This window comes from Leptonotus elevatus, chromosome 9 (genome assembly GCF_054856555.1).
Source record: "Leptonotus elevatus isolate MCC_2025b chromosome 9, RoL_Lele_1.0, whole genome shotgun sequence".
Taxonomy (NCBI): domain Eukaryota; kingdom Metazoa; phylum Chordata; class Actinopteri; order Syngnathiformes; family Syngnathidae; genus Leptonotus; species Leptonotus elevatus.
The window spans coordinates 25,056,512-25,076,167 of NC_141247.1; the positions used below are offsets into that span (position 1 = coordinate 25,056,512).

The window sequence follows — 19,656 nt, forward strand, 5'->3', positions numbered from 1 at the left end:
CTCACGGAGTCCCTTGTTCTGGATTCGGGCCCGGGAGGGGGCGGAGTAAAGCAAGTCTGGTGACCCATAATCTATTTTGGGATAGGCCCCTTGCAGTTTGTTTTCATTAAGAATTGTCACCTCTGCAGCTGCCTCGCACGATCAAAATAGAACCGAGTTGTCATGAGAACCGCGCCAATCGAACGGCCTACCAATATTTTGATTTATTTTTTTTTTTTTTTTAGTTCTAAACAAAACAAAATGGAGCTGGAGTGCTGCTGGCAAAACTTGGGGCTCTTGGGAGGGTTCAAATATTCCTCAAAAATGAAATGACATTTGTAGTATTCAACCTGGAATTCTTTCGTTAAAGTCTGAAAATATACCTCCCACACCCTAGACACACTTCTTAAACTCACTTTTTAAAACACACTTTTTTAAAGACATTGTAAACAATAACATAGACATTACAAGACTAAACTGTGTAGAAAATACCTAATAATGATTTTGCAAGGCCCACACAATATTGTGTTCTATTGCTATAAAAACATGGAACCTACCAAAAGAAAGATTGGAGTCTCTTCTTTCATCAGGAAAAAAAGTGTATTTCTATCTGTTTATCTTTTTCAGCAATTAGCATTAGAATATAGCTAAGTTTCGTCATTATTCACAAATCTGTTTAAAACTGTGGGGGAAACAGCTTGTTGCTCATACTTTGCTGCCACCTGCTGGCCGTTTTTGTAATAATGACCATTTCTTCAACCGTTCTCTGCAGTTGAGAGGTTGCATTCTGTATGCTTTAGCATAAAAAAAACAAAGAACGTATAAATACCTCTTTTGGACACTTAAAACATTTGAAATAGAACATATTTTGTACGTTTTTTGAAGCAAATGAGTTAATAATCGATAGATTAATCGATTCTAAAAATGTTCGACGGTGTCAGCACTATAAGCAATTCATCTTTTGATTGTTTTTCTTGTTTCTCTAAGCACCACAGTGGAAATTAACTGATGTTAGCCGTGCTAGCTAGCTAGCTTAATAATCGATAGATTGATCGATTCTAAAAAATATTCAATAGTGACAGCGCTAAATAGATTCAAGCAGTATTAAACATCAAGATGATTAGGATTTCTACCACATTAGTGAAAATAACTTTAAGGTTCGACTTTAAGAGAAAGAGAATGTGCTGAATTGATTGAGAGTCATTTCTCGACAACTATTTGAGTAAGTACAGATTCCCGATTGTTTGTGTGAGACCCGCCAATCATATTCTGCAACATGCATCATTACACAGAAAGGGTTGTGGAATTCCTCCTTTCACTAATCATTAAAAGGGGGCTTGTTTTTATAAGTGTAGCATCTGCTGTTTTGGACAACTGTCGCTAAGTGGAAAGGACCATCCCCCACCCGACACCCACCCGCACCCGCACCCCTCTGGCCACCAGCGGTTAAAAGACTAGCATCTTGCCCCGGAGAGGCCAGCCAGGCATTTGGTTCAGGCCGCAGCCTGTCTATGCAGCCCCCAGGCCCGTCTGGCCTCCCGCATGATGCCTTTTCATGGCTGACTTATGGGAGCGCATCAGCTGACCGCGCCGTGACGCTGAAGCACGCGGTCAGTAAGCGGCCGTGGATGTCTGCGGCCGTGATGGCGGCTCACCCGACCGACCCGATGACTCGTATCTGAGGGGGAGAAAAAAAAGAATGTCAAATCAGTGCGCATCCCAGGCGGGCCCGGCCGCGCTTCCTCTGCGTCAATTTGCTCAGCCCCAGTTTATCTTCAAGGGCTGGCTTGTTTGTACCTGCCGTGTCGTTCTGCTCGTCGGCCCAGCGTGACACCCCGTAGCCCGGGTTCAGCCCCCGTGAGATCAAAAGAGGCCACTGATGCTTATCAGATAATGTTCTTGTCCCCTTTGAGTCCAGCCTCCTCACACTGTTGACCCGAGCCGTGCACGCGGTTCCTTACGGCCCTTTGGCCTTTCCTCTTCTTATCAGCGCGATGGCCGGCCTGTGATAAGGCAGGTCCCGCCTGGGGACAGAAGGAGGCTGCTGGACACTCTTCTTGCCTCACTTTATGTATGCTCGCACTTTTGGAGTTGTACGTATTCGCCAAGTGGGAAAAGTGAGACATGTCTCGCTATTCAAATCGTTATTGTCGTCTGGTGTGCTTTGGCTTAATTGTACACTCTAAAAACAGTTGGGTCCAATTATGGATCAAAAATGGACCGATCCACTTTATGGGTCAGTTTGACCCAACTTTCTGCGTTGGCCCCATTTTTTGACCCAAGTAAAGAATATTTATCAGTTGTTTTACGCTGAAAGACCCATTTCTTGACTCAAAGTTGGGTCTAATGGACCCAAATAGAGGATCGGTCAATTTTTGACCCAAAGTTGGGTTATTTTTGACCCAACTGTTTTTAGATTGATTGTGCCATTCTAAAATGCCCTCTGGTTTTAATTTGATTAAAAAAATGGATTAAAATAAATGTTATTAAATTATTTGATTATTATTCAATTATTAGATTTGATTACATTTGATTAAGTTATATAACGTAACATTTCATATAATTGTGACAATTATGGGGAATATATTCCTAATAATATTTTTTATAGCTAGGTTTTGTTTAACGATTGCACCATTCTAAAATATTGTTTTAATTTGATTTTTAAAAATATATATAAAAATGTTGGTTTAAATTTTTTTTTTTTATATAAAAAATTATTTAAAAAATGTGATTTAAAAATTTTTGATAAAAAATTTGATTTAAATTTTTGGGTGTGTTTTTTTAAGGGGCTCGGACAAATTAACGGAATTTCCATTCCTTTTGTGACACTGATGGTGGAACTTGCAAACCAAATCTGTCTTGGGCCAGATTGGCATATCAGACAGACAAGACAAGACAAGACAAGACAAGACAAGATGGTGTCCAAAGTCACGACCCTGCCCTGACCTGGATGAAGGAAATGGTCACGCTGCTGGAGACAAAGCAGGCCGAAGGAGAGTCTGCGAGGGGCTGGCCGCTCGGCCCGCCAACAATGGCTGCGTGCTCGCTCGGAGACCTTTGGGAGCACGGGCCACACAAAGGCCAGAGGAACCCCCCCCCCCCTCTCCCCCCCTCCCACATTGCAATGGAGCTGGCATTTCACACTGGCCTGTGAACAGCCATTCAATCCAACTACTGTTTAACCTGACCCCTGGCCTACACTCAGACCGGGATGAGTCTGGCGAGACCTCTTTGCAGCAATCTGACCTTTAGGCTGAGCAGGCCTCTGCTTCAGACTCTCACTTTGACATTTTTTCTAATTGTTGCGTCTCGTCGATAGAATACCTCATAAATATTATTACTGTGTGAGATGAATGTTTATGTGCAATCTCATTAGAGATAGACCGATGTGTTTTTTAAGGGGCAACGCCGATACCGAATATCAGTAGTCAAGGAGGTCAATAACCGATATTTGGAGCCAAGACTTTTAACAAACTCCAACTCTTTCTTTTGTCCAAATGTCTTTAAGCATACTGTATATTTATTGAACAACTTTTACGATTTGCAAATTATTCTCATTTTATTTTATTTTTCATTTTTATCTTGGACACTTCAGGGACATTCCAGGGTCATGAGCCTGTTTTAAAAAGTTCAAATTTAAAATAGTTAATAGCTCCCTATTGTTTTCTACAGTAAATAAAGATTTCCCAAATTTCTAAATATCTGCAGTGTTCAGTTTTTACTTGTCTAAGCTTTCATTTCCAACAAAATCTGACGGTGCAGAGTTCCCAGGTTCAGCAGCGTCTCTTATAACGTGAACTGAAAATAAATTCCAAAAAAATTAAAAATGCCGATATTGCTGATCATCTGCGTCGATAATCAGCCTATATGCTATTATACACATTACATATTGCTGGTGTCGGACCGAAACCTCATAAGTCACAATTTTGGTCAATTTCATATTTTTTCAAAAATGTATACTATTGGTCTGTCTCAACGTGGGTGTTAGGGCTGGATTTAAAAAATTGAATAATCAATATCGAATGGCTTTTCCTTTTCGAGCGTGATATCGATTCATAAAACCATGAATCGATTATTTTAACATCTCTTTTTTTCCCCATAAATTAACAAGAAAATCGAATTTTAAAGGCCAATTTTTTTCTGTTTTCGTAAAAAGTGTTTTCTTGCATTTATGAAACCTGACTTATTGCACTTCATGACAATTCATAATATTATTAATTTATATTTACAATGATTGAATTAGAATTATGAAAACATTTTCATCTCATCCATGCTGACGTCAATGTTTGTGTAACACAAGTGATTATAACACGTGTTATTTTCATTAATAAATAAATTATTTAACCAGTTACTGATTTTAAATTTTATTTGGAATTTAATGTTTTAATTTTTTTTATCATGTCCTTGTTTTTTAAGAAGAATTGATGTTCCATAATTAGCGAATTGAATCGAATCGGGGGGGGGGGGGGGGGGAATCGAAAAGGAATCGAGCTGAACTCTTGTGAATCGAAATTGAATCGATTGAATAAATTTGAATCGATACCCAGCCCTAGTGGGTGTGCTATTTTTTTTGTATTATTGACCAGTATTATGTGTTAAAAATGTCTTGCTCACTTTGACGATGCAATGTTTATGGCTCAACAAAAATTCCTTGAAAAGTGATCATTTTTGACATATTCCGCCCAACGCAAAATGTTATGAATTATGTCTGTAGCATACTACATATCACATACTAATGTTCAGCGTTCTAATCTCGAGTTCTTTAAAAAACAACAACACTCTTTTTAGATATCACATTCTACAAATTCCAACTCAATGCTGCTCCTTGTATTTGTTTGACTTAGTTATTCCCCTTATTTTTTAATATGAGCGTACGCGTCAATACAGCTGCTGTGAGAAGTGAATTTCCCTCATGGGATGACTAAAGGATGGCCAGCATCGATCAATAAGGTGTCTGGAGATTGTCTCAAGAAGCAAAAGCCCCCTCGAGAACAGGAGACAGCGGCAGACCCCTCGTCTGGGTCAACTCCCCTCCAGCCGGGACCACGTGACCCTCTCTCCTTGTCAATGGGCTGCTCCTCCCCGCTACCTGTCCGCGGGTCGGATCAAGGTGTGGGGGGGGCCGCATATCAAACAGGCCGGGGGCTCCCTTTGATGTGGATGGAAACACAAACACTGATTTGAGGAGAGTCGTAATAGCTTATTTGTTCCCTTTAGTCATTCATTGAGCTGCCGCTCGCATGTGTATGCCTTCAAAGGGAGGCCGAGCGGCATGCACCGGCCCGGCCCGGCCCGGCCCGGCGGTACAGTAGCCGAGCGGGCCCTGAGAGCGGCCCGCTTGTGGGAAGGCCATCTGGCTTCCTCTTCCTTTAGATTTGATATTGATTTATTGGCTGTACGTGGCTAGATAAGGGAGGGGGGGCGGGGGTGGGGGGGGGGGCGCCAGCTGCCACAAGTTCTCCACTGCATCCTGGTAGACAAAGGGCCTCCTGGTTATCTACATCCTGCTAAATAGGTGATGCGTCATTCCTTGTTAGGATTTACAGCTCCACCTTGTTTTTTTTTGGGTTGGTGTGTTGTGGAGTCTCTCAACTTTTACTAAGCCGAGCCATAGAGCCTGCATTGGGGGAAATCTCATGCTGCTCCACTCTCAGTCACAACAACAAAAGTCACAAAAAGTGGAACAAAGGTATGCACTTTCTGCCATCTAGTGGAAGAGCATTGAATTGTTATGCCCGTCACGAGTGACATTTTTTTTTACGTTTGTAAACAATAAGCACTGGGATAATTCCGGGTGGCAGAAAAGTGATCGACCTGAACTGAAAATGAGATGTCTTGACAGGGAAGATCGTAAGACTGGTTGCGTCGTAGCCATTTCTAACGCGATTGTCTGGGAACCGACGGTCTGTTATACACATCACATGGTTAGAGATGTTTTTGTCCCCATTTTGTCACAAATGTCACATTATCTCACATCCAGAGGTGGCAAATCCAGGTCCGGAAAGGAAAAACCCTGCCACAGTTTGGCTTTAGCACTAGGTGCTAGCTAGCTAGCTCCCATGGTGCTTGTTCACCTGCTAGGGAGCTAGCTAGCTAGCAAGCACGCACCAGGGGCTAAAGCCAAACCGTAGCAGGGTTTTTACTTTCTGGACCTGGATTTGCCACCTTACAGCTTGTAAAATTTTCCTATGAGAAGATCCTGTGCTCTGAGCTGTGTTAAGCATGAATTTGTGCGGATACGAGAGTCTGAAATGGGCCAGGGCCGACGTTATAGGGCCGCCGCACACCGCGCCATGCTTGCGAATCGAACTTTGAATTTGAATGGGAAGAATTGACCACATTGCACGATTTACCATAAGGACTCCTTGCGCGAGCCTCTAACATCTTCTTGGGCTCGTGTACCGAATCGCTTTTTTAACATGTATATTTTTACCGCAAGCTTCGCTATTTCATTATATTGTAAAATGGTTAATTATTGTTGTAAAGCATGTTTACTATATTTACTGCATTTCTATGGCATGGTGGCATGTGGTGGGTGCGTCCATGCATTTTGATTGGCTATCATTTGCGGTTTCTCACAGGTTGTGTACTGTATAAAATGTTTGCTTTTTGTAGTCCTTGAGTAATTTAGCAAAATGGCTAGCCTGCTAACTAACGTCCCATTCAGTGTTAAACGTGCTCATGTGTGCCATTAATCGGAGCAGAACAGATTTAATATCCAGTCTCTCAATAACTATCTCTGAATTTCCACCATGTCTGTTTTTGAAACAACTTACCTGTTGAAATGTACATGAAGCAATTTACCACACGGAACATTTCATCGTCAAGCCATTTTGTCTCTGCCTTGACCAAATAATGTAAAGTATGTGTAACATCATGATAAAATGTCACTATACATTGCCGGTAGAGATCAGATAGATGCAAAAAGAAGCAAGTTGTGAGTTGTATGATTTTCCCGCGGCCCAAGTGACATCACAGTGGTTGGGAATCACCGTATTAGTTGAAAACGAGTGTCGGCTCTAATGAGGTGCAAAATGACATTTGACTAACCATAGCAAACCCTGACGGCCTTTCACAGAAACGATATTGAAAAGTGCTCTCTTTTGCATAACATGTCTCCCATTCCTGCTAAGTGAGCCGGGAAGATTAAGACTAAGAAGGGGAGGGGGGGGGGTGTTAAGTGTGGGGTCTTGTTGGCAAAGGTGTCATCATCAATTGTGTGCTTATGCCTGATTTTTCTCACCAGCGCAGCGCACCACCCCCAGAAGAAGACACACAGACAGACTGTGGTGTCACCATGCCTGTTTCTACGGTCGACCCCCCCCCCCCTCCCTCCAGCAGCCTTTCTTCATTGGGCCCCTCCCCTCCCAACACAAGCCTGTGATGTGACTGTCTCAGATAATGAGGTGAGAATTTTATTGCGGCCCTCTGTGATCCTGGCACCAGTCTGTGAGGATGACAGCGGGCTGAGCGCATCCCCCCGCCCTCTGACCACCCCAGACCCCCATGTAAGGGTGCAGGCCGCCCCCTCATGGCCAACATTGGAACTGAATGGTTTTCCCAATGTCCTATGGAAATCCCTTTGAGCATTAATCCCAGCGAAATGTGGTGTTCCCTCTAGTGGTAGACAAAAGAATCACTGCCCTAGTGCAGTTCTGTTGTATTTAACTTTTTTTTTTGCATTTAATCTTTTAGAACTGTATTCTTATTTTAAATTTATATTTAAGTGAAATTTGTAGTACCTCCATTTTCCATATGACTAGTGAGGCAAAATTACAAATTGGCATTTTGGTGCTGATTTTAGGGTCCAGTAGGCTGCTCGTACATGACACATGTCCACTAGTTAGTTGCTAGTTAATTTGTTAACCGCTTACTTAACTAGTTAACTAGTTGATTGTGTACTAGTAGACTAGTACTAGCAGCATTATTAATGGGAAAAAGTTAAAGGCAAATTTTCTTACTAGTGAGTACAAACAGCATGTACTAGTTCACTCTTTGTCCACACTAGCGTTTAGTGAACATTTATTCAATATCCTACTTGAATGTGACACATGCCTACTAGTGAGGCCTAGTAGTGTGCAGCACAGTAGTTCACAAGTAAAGCACCTGCATACTACTTGGACAACAAGTGGTAGATGTTTAACTATAGTAGGATTTTGGATTATTACCAGGAGTACTAGTAGCACACACTTGTCAACTAGTTCCCAATTTTACCTCACTAGTAAGATTTAATTGCCCTATTTAGCATGTCAAAGTTGTCTTACTAGTGAGGACAAAGATCGCACGTGGACCTTGAGCTGTATATCAAGAACTAGGATGCTACTAGTGCATGACACATGCCTACTCGTGTGGGGCACAGTCGTAAACATAGTGCACAGTAGTTTCCTGGCAAGGATTAATTACATACGAGTAGGCCAAAAGTGGCACTCGTTGTAGCGCAGTTGTATTGAGTACGAAGGGCGTACTAGTCCGTGGACCTGAAGCTATAGATACGAAGAATATGAGTAAACGCTGAAGCAACTTTCCACTTAGCGCACTTCAAAGTGAGACGTGGAGGGGGTGGACTTGCGCATGCCATGCGGAGGGAGAATGACAATGCCTGCTGGGCCTGAGCGACATGCCGCTACCCAAAGACACAAAGGCCCGCCGCCTGCTCCCGCGCTGAGGAAGGGCTCATTCAAGAGCGCCGATATACATACAGGAAGCTCGCGGCCTAACTCTATTCTATACAAATGACCAGGGACACAGGAAGACGGACAGACGGACAGACAGACAGGCATGCAGGCATATTGTCACACTCACCTGTCTGACTATTGAAGCATTTATTGATAAGAAAGACCACATCAAAACACTTATCATTGCCTTATCAAGTGGATTTTAATCAGTGGTGGGCGGTGCGTAGCGGGGATTTACCAGACTTAATCCACCTCGTCATGCCACCACGAGCCACGAGTAATCAACGCCCACTCAAAAAATTGACTTTGTGACAAAACAAAGAAAAATGTGTTTTCTTGCTTTTTGTTCAAATGAAATCCACCAATGAGAGATTCCTGCAGTTGGAAGACTATTTTTATACTGTACTGTAATTGCCTATAAATGCCTCAAGATGGCAGTAACTCTATACTTGTTTGTAGCGCCAAGGAACAATGCACCAAGATGCCACCAGAGGAAGCCAAAGCAAAACAGTTTTTGTATTTAAACAAAAAATGAATACAGTACAGTAGATGAATTTGATGAGGATCAGTTTATGTTCACTTTATACAACCCACCAATACTAATATATATATATATATATATATATATATATATATATATATATATATATATATATATATATATATTTATATATATATTTATATATATATATATATATATATTTATATATATATATATATATATATATTTATATATATATATATATATTTATATATATATATATATATTTATATATATATATATATATATATTTATATATATTTATATATATATATATATATATTTATATATATATATATATTTATATATATTTTTATATATATATATATATATTTATATATATATATATATATATATAACAATCAAACAGCAGAATATATCGGAAAATAAAAATAAATACAAAATAAAATATAAATAAATACAAAAACAAATAATAAAATAGTGATAAAAAAGTAATAATAAAAAACTAAAATAAAAATTCTGACAGGACAGAAAAATCTAACATCCATGTGTACACGTAATGGAAGCAGTGTAGCCAAGAGAAACGCTACAAAGTGAAGAGGATAAACTATGAGGAATAAATTAGGACAATTTCATGGGACAAATACCTTTATTAGAATTTACTGCTGCCAGCATGTCGTGACAAAATGTGCTTAACCGAAGAAGGTGCAACGCGCCATCCAGCGTTATGATTTTGGTTTGATTATGATTTTGTATAGAAATTCAGGATCACAGACCAGGATTACCCCCAGCGGGCAGTGAAAGGGCCTGCCGAGGCGGCCCGCCTCTCATTTCCTCTGGTGGGCCCTGTTATTCTAACAAGTCTTTTATGGTGCGGACAGAAGAGGGTGGTGTCGCTTGCCAAAGGCGCGGAGAAAACAAACAAACAAGACGGCTAATCCCTGCTGATAAATACACAGCGTCGCAAATTTCTCATTTGAAGGCACAGACGGAATCAAAAACAATTTCACCGCAGACAGGAAATCCTGTAAAGAGAATTAAACTCTGATTCTGAAAACACGGACAGACGCATTGCAGAACGATACTGACGCCTAGTGGGTTTAAGCCTGGAGGCATTGATGGTGGGTTGTAGAGTATACAGAAAAAAAGGGCAAGGGAGAACGGACGGGTATATGATGGACCCACAATGCCACCTGTATGCCGTAGCGAGAAGTGAGCCCGCCAGTGGCCATCTTGCGTTGCCACTTGCTAAGCGTGCCTACCTTTTTTAAATTTTTCTACTACGCTTTCACATTATTTTTGCCTCTACAGTAAAAATGCCACCGTGTGGCATACGGTTATACCAGTAAGTCTGGGAGAAGCACCACATGCGCATTTCATCGGTAAGAATGTGATTATAAATGTTCTCTTATAAGGTGCTATACTCAAAATATTTGCCTGCTTCATTTTCCAGAACCATCTGCAATTAAATGAAAGCAAAGTCCATCAGGAACAAATTTGCTGTAAAATGTAAGCCTAGCCTTTGTAAGTCATGTTCACATTATAGCCTACTCTGAATGAGCCATGCAAACTGTGAAGTTTGGTTATTTGAGAGGCTCTCATGACTCCGTACAGGGATACGTGCTGGCGTAAACCATGCACTGATTAACAGTGCTTTCAGCCAAAATCCGACCGAAGATGTCAGTAACAGTGGCAACGTAAGATGGTTGATTTTGTTTTTAAATAGATTAAATGTTATACAGTATGTTAGATTAAAACTAAGTATCTTGAATACATTTTAAATAATTTAATAATTACTCCACTCACCTTTATTGATAGGGCTGTACCTAAATAGAAATCGAACATAACACAATTCAAAACAATATCAATGTTAAAAAAAAGCAACAATAATAGATATATAAACTAATAAATACTATACAAAACAAAAAAATGCAACTAATCAAATAGCTTTTTTTTTTTTTCGTGCTGAACACAAACTGTGATGCAGACGTTGCCTCATAGCGCCCTCTAGTGTATCCTTGATGCCACCTCGGCTCCGATGATGTGTGACGTCACTACCGTAGCAGGATCCGCCTTGGCCAACGGGCTCCAGTCCAGTCCACAAATAGATGCCCGATGTCTTCTCGGCCGTGTAAACAAAGCTTTCGGGCAACCAGAAACTGCGTTACATTCGTTTTTTAAGGGCAAATTATGGGCACGATTAAAAAGGACAACAGGCTGACAAGTTCGCAAAGCTTCTCGTGTGTCGGCTTTGCGGGTTTATTTAGTAAAAGCGCCACGTCGCCTTTGGAAGTGGTGAAAATTAAAAGTCAGGTGGGAACATTTCACTGTAAAAAAGGCTTCGGACAAACGTTTCTCCTCATCTACCACAATGAGGGACTCAAAGGCTTTTGGAAGGGGAATCTTGTCTCTTGTCTTCGCTTGTTCCCCTACACCGCAATCCACCTGACAACCTACAGAAAGTAAGTTAAAGTCCGTACACTTAAATGGCGTTTACACGACAAGTTTGAGGTCATTGTGCTCAGATTGGAGGTACATTTTGACTATTAAAGCTCGGTACATTTTGACTATTAAAGCTCTACTGATAGTTGTTAGTCCTCCGAGAAGTTGGAGGTGACGTTTGTGTGGCGAACAGAGCCAACTGTGAAGGTTTCATATAATCTATACGATTGGTGGAAAGTACCGTGGATATAATACATTCGTTTATCACGTAGAAGTAGTTTGTGTTCTACTTCCTGTTTTCTAAGCTCCTGTTTTTTTCTAGCCAATCAGAGAACTTTATTTTCTCAGTCGATATTTAAGGCAAAGCCGCATTAGTTTTACCCTGAGTTTTGGCTAGCATGTATTGTTTGCTGTTGGAAAATAAAATAATGACCAATACTTGTTAATCTTTTACAAATTAAACATGTAACATTTGTCAAATTTAGTGTTTGATATGATGCGAAGCAGCATTTGGTGCGCAATATTGGCTCTTTTGATTGATTTGTACTTTGAACATGAGAAAGAACTGTTGTAACACTGTTTTTTTGTGCAATTAATATAAAATGCACACTGGATTATCAACTCCTTATTCACTGTCATTGTTTGGAAATTCAAACGGCATTTGAACCTTCTGAAGTGTAGTGTCGCCTGAGAGGTCAAATTGTGGGCAAAATTGTGTAAGTATGTGTTCGGTTACTATCGGACAAAACGTGATGTATTGACAACCATATGGTTGATAAATAAACACTGAGGTGTATACAAATAGAAGAGTGGTTGCTGCAATCTGTAAAGGGCAATGCAAATAGCACACCTGTTAGCTAGGGCACGTGATCATGCAAAAATAACCACCCTTCTCTTGCAAAATAGTAAGTACACAGAGTTCCAGGAAAACAAAACACTCACTTCCGTGTTCTGCACACATTGTAGGAGTTAATGTTTTACTCTGTGGTGATATATTATTTGGGCTTTTTTTTTTCACAATTCAAAACATTTTCCAGGTGTTCTAATAACATATATGTGACATGTCAAAAATACCCCAAGGATCAAGAATTACATAGTACACTATAATACACAACCATTTATTTATTTATTTATTTATTTTTGTTGTTGTCATAATGAGCCACTTTTGACTCCAAGCAACAATCAATTTGTGCCCAGGATAGTCCACCTTCACATGGACGAACTTGGCTTCATCTCCCAGGCGAGGGCCATCGTCGCTGGCGGGCTGGCGGGCGTGGCCGCCGCCCTGGCCACGTACCCCCTTGAGGTAGCTGAGACCAGACTGATCGCCCAGAACCGCAGGGTGCCGTCGTACGTCGGCGTTGTTCACACACTGGGCAAAATCCACAGCACCGAAGGCCTACGCGCTCTCTACAGGGGCTTTTCTCTCACTGTCTTAGGTATGCAAACTGCAGGAAAAGTCTTCTACATCACTGATACCTGAACTCTGCCACGTGCAGTGAAAGAGGTTCAGGTTCGCCACTGGAAATGATCCAATTCCACCTAAAATGATCATTTATTTAATATCGATAATATAGCTTTAAATTAGACCAAACTGTGCCAGCGTCAAATAGGGACAGAACATTTACATGTGCATTCATTAGATGACAGAATGTCCAGTTAGCAAGTATATGATCAAATATGTGCTTTGACTGATGAATATTTGTGAATCACTGATCAACAGAACACCCCTCTTTTTTATTTAATGACCATAATTTCCCACCACACTTTGTGTGTGTTTCTAGGTGCATTTCCCTTCTCTATGGGATGCTACGTGGTGTATACCAACGTGGACAAAGTGTGGCAGGAGCCTTCTTTCCGCTTGTCACCTCTGCAGAACTTCATCAACGGCTGCCTGGCAGCAGGACTGGCACAAACGCTCTCCTACCCTTTTGAGACTGTCAAGCGCAAGATGCAAGTAAGTCATCGAAATACAAAAAAATCAATCCATCCATGCATTTTCTACGCTGCATACATCAGTGTTTCTCGAACCTTTTCGGACAAAAACAAGACTTGTTTTGTATTATTATAAGCAACTTTAACATTTGTAAAATATGAACGTCAACACTGCACTTAAATATTGGAAATGTAAAAAAAATACTTGGTGATTCAATTGAAGCAATTGCACATAAGTAAATATAGGTTTGAAAACACACTGTTTGGAAAGATAAAAAAAATAAGATAGATAAAATCCATCTATAGTGTACCAAATTTTCTACTGGATTAATTATTTTAAACTCATTTGATTTGCATACCACTAGAGAGAGCCGATGTACCACGCCACTCTCATCACTTGATACTACAGTACAAATCCTTCCCTTTTGCCCCTTTCATAGAAGGTAAGTCATATTTGGGAATTGGAATATAAACAGGTTTAACTTAAAAAAAAATTGTGTGAAAATCTGTTCACTGTGATCCTAAAACTCAATTTAAAAAATAGTTGGCTAGATATTAAAATTTTCACTTTAGTTGTATTAACATCAAAAATCCACAAGGGGGCAGCGCAAATGTTTATTATATCTTTTCATGGGCCAACGCTGAAGAAAGGACATTTGGCTACAACATTTAGTAGTTAGTGTACAGATTGTATAACAATGTAAATTCACTGTCCCATAGAAATAACTCAGCACATAATATGTAAACTGCATGCAACAAAAGTGAGACCACCCCCAAACTGAAAATATCCAAATTAGGCCCAATTAGCCATTTTCCCCTCTCCCTGTTTTCAGGTGAGGTGCAGGTGTGTTAAATTTATTGCACTCATACTCTTATACTGGTAACTGGAAGTTCAATCTGGCACATCATGAGATGGATGGATTGGATTGGATGGCGTTCACTGTACTTGTTTGCAAGGGCACAGGGAGCAATGGCGGCCCCCACGCCGAAATACTACATCCGGTTTGCTCTGTGCTATTATTATTAGCTGCCAGCAGCTGGGAATGTGAATTCGTGTCGGGTCTGCTGCAGCAGCAGCTTGAGATAAAACGTCTAAAGATAGCCGCTGGCTATCAGCATCGGGCCAGCCTCTCGACTTTTATGCGGACAACTCGGCTAATGCCGTACAAAGGGTATCGAACCCCTTTGCAAACCGTTTGAGCATTTATTCCGATCCTTATCAAGCATAAAGTCCATGTACTAATGCAATCTTTGTCTTCACCAGTTAGACAAGTTCAAGTTCAAGTCACTAGTAGACTAAGACGCACTTGTAAGTGCCACTTTTGGCCTACTAGTACACAATTAAATCACACTAGCAAACTACTTTGCTGCACTAGTAACACTACTCGTGTTACCAGTCAGGTAGATAACTAGCATTTATGCCAAGGAAAACTATTGACCCTCCCTCCAGGTTCTCACCTTTTTCCCCTAAGACAATTATTAGAGCAAAAATGCCATTCACTACAATGCAAATACAAAAATAAACAAAACAATTAAGTGCATACAAATTGTAAAAAAAAAAAAATGTTTTTATAGAAATGGAATGGAGGGATAATGGCAGGCGGCTATGCGTTTTTAATATTAATTTACCAGGACATCAGCTTGTAAACATTCCGTGTTGATAAATCCCCTTTTGAAAGCTTCCTCCGAGCGTTTGTTCCTCGAATCCCAAGTGGCCGTTTACGACGTTGGCGCGTTCTGACTCATTTGCCTGCTTCTTAATGAAAATGAACTTGTTTCTCATCCGCTTAACGACCTCCGACGGGGAGGCGAGATCATACATTTCCCCAGCTATAAAAAGCTCCTTTCCGGGTTCAAGAGTGTTAACGGGCTTTGAGATTTTCCAGAGCAATGGAAGCAAATGAAGCGCCGGAATGGACTGTGACCCTCGGAAAACATGATTGCGGCCATATTTCCCGGCAGGAAGTCGTGTTGGGCCGCGTCGGGATGACAAGCGGGCTGCGGAGGGAAGGACGTTAACGCGAGGCTGCTTCTTCTGTCTTGGCAGGCGCAGAGTTCTCGGCTGCCGCATCTCGGTGGCGTTGACGTGCATTTCAGCGGCGTGATGGACTGTTTCGTTCAGGTGGTCAAAAACAAGGGCGTCCTCGCGCTCTGGAGTGGCCTTACCGCCAATACCATAAAGGTACACAATGACCGATTAATAGGCCAGGGCCAACTTCATTGCCCGATATTGGCGCTTTTGGAAAAAATGGGCCGATTTTTCAAATGTATTTATTAGGAGTGTCAGGCGATTCATTTTTTTTTCATCGTAATTACTTAAATAGTTAACACACAAATAATCGCAAATGTTATAGCTGTTGTAAATGTACAATTATTTTATTCAAAATTTTCACTCTCGCTTTAAAATGGGCAAAACATGTGGAACTACTAGAATTATGGCTGCATCTTTTAGTCATTGATACAGTCATTTAATATGATATTGATTTGTGTTGAGGTCATTTTTCTGCCACCAGATGGCATAATTGCATTTGTAAGACATTGGTGACAGTTCAGTGCATTTTCTTTTCATATTAAGAGCTATCTAATCTTTAACATGAAGTCACTTGTGAATTTGTGCACATTTTTAAAATGGTCAAATACAACTTTAACTACCAAATGTATACATGATTATGAAATGTATTACTGCAGACATTTTGAGGTGGACGCGTCTGCTGCGTTGATTCGAATTCCGCTAGTACACACTTTCACAAGTAAGGGGCGGTCATTAATTGCGCGTAAAAAAAAGAAAAAAGAAAAAAGAGTGGCATTAAAGGAACTTTTAAATGAACTCAAAATCCACACACAAATGTTAACACCCCTAGAATGTATTATTTTACACATTAGCACATTATAACGTAAGACATAGATAACTGTTTAAATATTCCCCCCAAAAATGGGTGGAATCAATTTTTCCCGATGAAAGCACACTGAACTGTCCGTCCGACATGCGCACATCGTGAGTGGCCGATGAGGGAGGTGAGAGGGTGAGAGTGGCGGCATGCGAAACAATGTTGTGGAGTAATTAATAGCAAGAATATCACGAGTGAGGTGGGCAAAGTCCGCCTCGGGAACAGCGTGCTCCACTCTCCGATTTCAGCCGCAAATGTCAAGGTTGGCTGCATGCGCTTTTCTTTTACAAAAGCAAAAGTCAAAGTGGAGCTCATTTGTGAGAACATCTTAACTGGACACGTCCAGTCTTGTCCTGTCCTATTTGCTAGTCGTCGTGTCCCGGCCAGTCCTGTCCTATTTGCTACTTGCATGGCCCTGGCCGATCCTGTCTATTTGCCTCTTGGCTAGTCCTGTTCTGATCTGCCCTGACCAATCTTTTCTGTCCTATTCTACATTTCACATCTTGCATTGTGTTTTGTGTCCTGTGTGTCTCAACCTGTCCAGTTCTGTCCTATTGGCTACCTGTCATTTCGTGCCCTGCCATGTCCAGTTTTGTCCTCTCCAATTTGTTACTTGTGGTGTCCTGCCTTATCCTGTCCTACCCTATCCATTTCTGTCCTTAACCTATCCTGCCTTGCGCTGCTCTTCACTGTCCTGATAGCGACTCATTGCATCCTCTCCTGTTAAGTCAAGTGCTGGCTGTCCATGTCTTATTTGCTCCTCATCACATCGCCATGCCCTGTCCTGTCCATTCCTGCCATGTCCTGTTGTAACTCATCACATCCTGCTCTGTCCTGTCCTATTTGCTACTTGGTATACCCTGCTTTGTCTTGTCCAGTCTTGTCCTTTTCGTATTTGCTGCTCGTCACATCATGCATTGTACTATTCTATTCTGTCAGTCCAGTCCAGTTTTGTCCTGTCCTTTTTATTACTCATGGCAATCCTGCCTTATCCTCTTCTGTCCTACCCTGTTTGCTACCCATGCTATTTGACGCGCCCCTTCCTCACAAGCGGTACGAATGCCTTCTCAAGCCGTAATATAAACTCTTACGTAATATGATTGCCGTACGGTGTAATTATGTCCTGTTCTTGCTCTGTTCTGTCCTTTTTCTCTCTGTCTGCCTGGTTATATGCCAACTTTGATTGGTATCATTTGCAGATTGTCCCCTACTTCGGCCTCCTCTTCGCCTGCTTCGAGCTGTGCAAGCAGGTTTGCCTTTACCGCAACGGCTACATCGTGTCGCCGCTCAGCTACACGCCGGCGCCCGGCGTGGACCAGAGCCTCAGGCCGGCCGAGCTGCAGGAGGTGAAACGTTACCTGAGGAACAGGAGCTTCGGAGAGGCCGGTCAGCCCAGCATGGGAAACCGCTGGTGAAAACCTCCACAGGGGAGGACAAATGGCGAACATGCTCTGACGGCGCTTGCAACAATACAGCAGCACAATTTCATAAGGTCCAACACAAAATGTGCCTTTACAAGTGAATCCCTGTTTATTGCGGGTTATACGTTCCAGACCCAGCTGTGATGAAAATCTGTGATTATAGAGAGACCACATCACTTCTTTTTTTTTTTTTTTTTTGGTAGCTTTACCCTTACAATTAGGCTGTAAAATTTGTGATGTAGCAGAGCGGGTTCACTGTGCAAAAATAACCATGCTGTGTTTTGAAAGGCATTCATTTATTAATATGCTTGTTACGGTGCTTTTTTTTTATGGAGCATAACAAACGTGTTCTCTTACAAATGGACCCTCTGTATTTATCTATGAGCGCTGATGCATTTTTACACAACTTCTAACTCATTCGCTCATTAATGCTACTTTTTGTGTGTGTTTTAATTTGAATAGGTTCACTTATATTGTTTGTATGGAAAAAAAATAACTCTCAGGTTGTGTCAATCTAAAATTAACCATTTGTAAAGGCAATCTCATACATGTGTTCCTATTCTTAGGAAACAGTCCTCTGCAATATATGAAGTTTTTTTTTCTATGTCTATCCTGTCAGTGTTATAAGGAAGAAAGTATGTTTTGTTGATGTAGCACTTATCAGACTCACAAAAGTGCTTTACATGTTTAAAATGGTCACAAGCAATACAGTTAATATAAAAACAACTACTCCAAACAGTTACACAAAGTGTGACTGTTTTCAGCGGTGTTTTTGTGTGTTTATAAGATCCTTTATATCAGAGAGCCGGTAATGTATTCCGTTCCACGTCAGTGAGATCACGCACAAAATCCTCCACAAATCTTCATGGAATCAATTTAAATGTCGGCTGAAGTGCCCTCAATGCCTTCTGATTTCCACATTACAGCTTTTGTCAGCTTACTTTAACTTATGTGCCTTAATAGTTGTTTGTTTTGGTTATTACAGCACACAAAATAACCGAAAAAATAGATATCTTTATTGCTGTAAATGGGTGCTTGATGAATATTTGAGACTGCCGTACAGCGTTGCGTGCGATAGACGACGTTTTGAAATGACATTTTTGGGATTGTTGCTTCTTGAATCAATAAACCTACTTTTCATGTAAGGGCTGCCGTTTATTATAGCAGCGAACACCGACCACTGTGAGAGAAATGATCTATGGTGAATGAACGTTGATGTATCCGTGCCAGTGACATTCAGAACTTGCATAAAATACGCGCTTAGGCTGGTGTGGAGGTTGGTGCGAGTGACGCATGTGAAAATTGTGCATGTGGTCAGCTTAACCAGTCATGTCGTCTTCAACACACACACACACACACACACACACACAAGCGGACTTTACTGAGCGACAGCCAAAAAGGGCTGTAACAGATGGGGTGACCTTTACGCACCGCAGCACAGGCCTTCAGCTGCTCCTCGCTGACCACTAACATGACATTGAAACAATCATGACCGCAAGTCTATCAGTGCATTTGATCATTACAAGACAGTAAAGCTTTTCCTCAGCCACATCATCCAAATTTGTATGCAAATTGGAACAAGCTGTAGCCTAATCCCAACCTATGCTAATGCGGTGGTTAAATTGAGAGATTGGTCACCAATGCACTTTTAGCTGTTTACTACTGAATGGACAGTCAAAAACACACGCATACAGAATATAAACACAAGGAGCATGGAAGAAACAGTCACAATACACTGAGTTGTAAAAGGCCAACATGACTAACGTTACTCGCTAGGCCACACCCCTTGTGTGTTTACCCTTGACTTGCACATT

General features: G+C 41.1%; 1 protein-coding gene across 2 annotated transcripts; it reads left to right on the forward strand.

Annotated features, from left to right (window-relative positions):
* The first annotated feature begins 11,164 nt into the window (after positions 1-11,164).
* On the forward strand, positions 11,165-18,987 carry slc25a43 (solute carrier family 25 member 43). 2 transcript variants are annotated; one of them, XM_086084116.1, is made up of 5 exons: positions 11,174-11,618; positions 12,796-13,037; positions 13,383-13,555; positions 15,581-15,715; positions 17,621-18,987. In XM_086084116.1, exons 1-5 carry the CDS (start codon positions 11,347-11,349, stop codon positions 17,834-17,836), a joined length of 1,038 nt encoding a protein of 345 aa, XP_085940242.1. In that variant the 5' UTR covers positions 11,174-11,346; the 3' UTR covers positions 17,837-18,987. The 2 variants fall into 2 exon arrangements, with proteins under 2 accessions (XP_085940243.1, XP_085940242.1); XM_086084117.1 differs by lacking the exon at positions 15,581-15,715 and having other exon boundaries at positions 11,165-11,618.
* Positions 18,988-19,656: the final 669 nt, after the last annotated feature.

What these genes read in the sequence shown, in the direction of transcription:
- slc25a43 (XM_086084116.1), top strand. Translation starts at nt 11,347, where the DNA reads ATGGGCACGATTAAAAAGGACAACAGGCTGACAAGTTCGCAAAGCTTC. An exon ending in CTTTTCTCTCACTGTCTTAG is followed by an intron (nt 13,038 to 13,382) that starts GTATGCAAACTG and finishes GTGTGTTTCTAG; the next exon opens with GTGCATTTCCCTTCTCTATG. An exon ending in CTGTCAAGCGCAAGATGCAA is followed by an intron (nt 13,556 to 15,580) that starts GTAAGTCATCGA and finishes CTGTCTTGGCAG; the next exon opens with GCGCAGAGTTCTCGGCTGCC.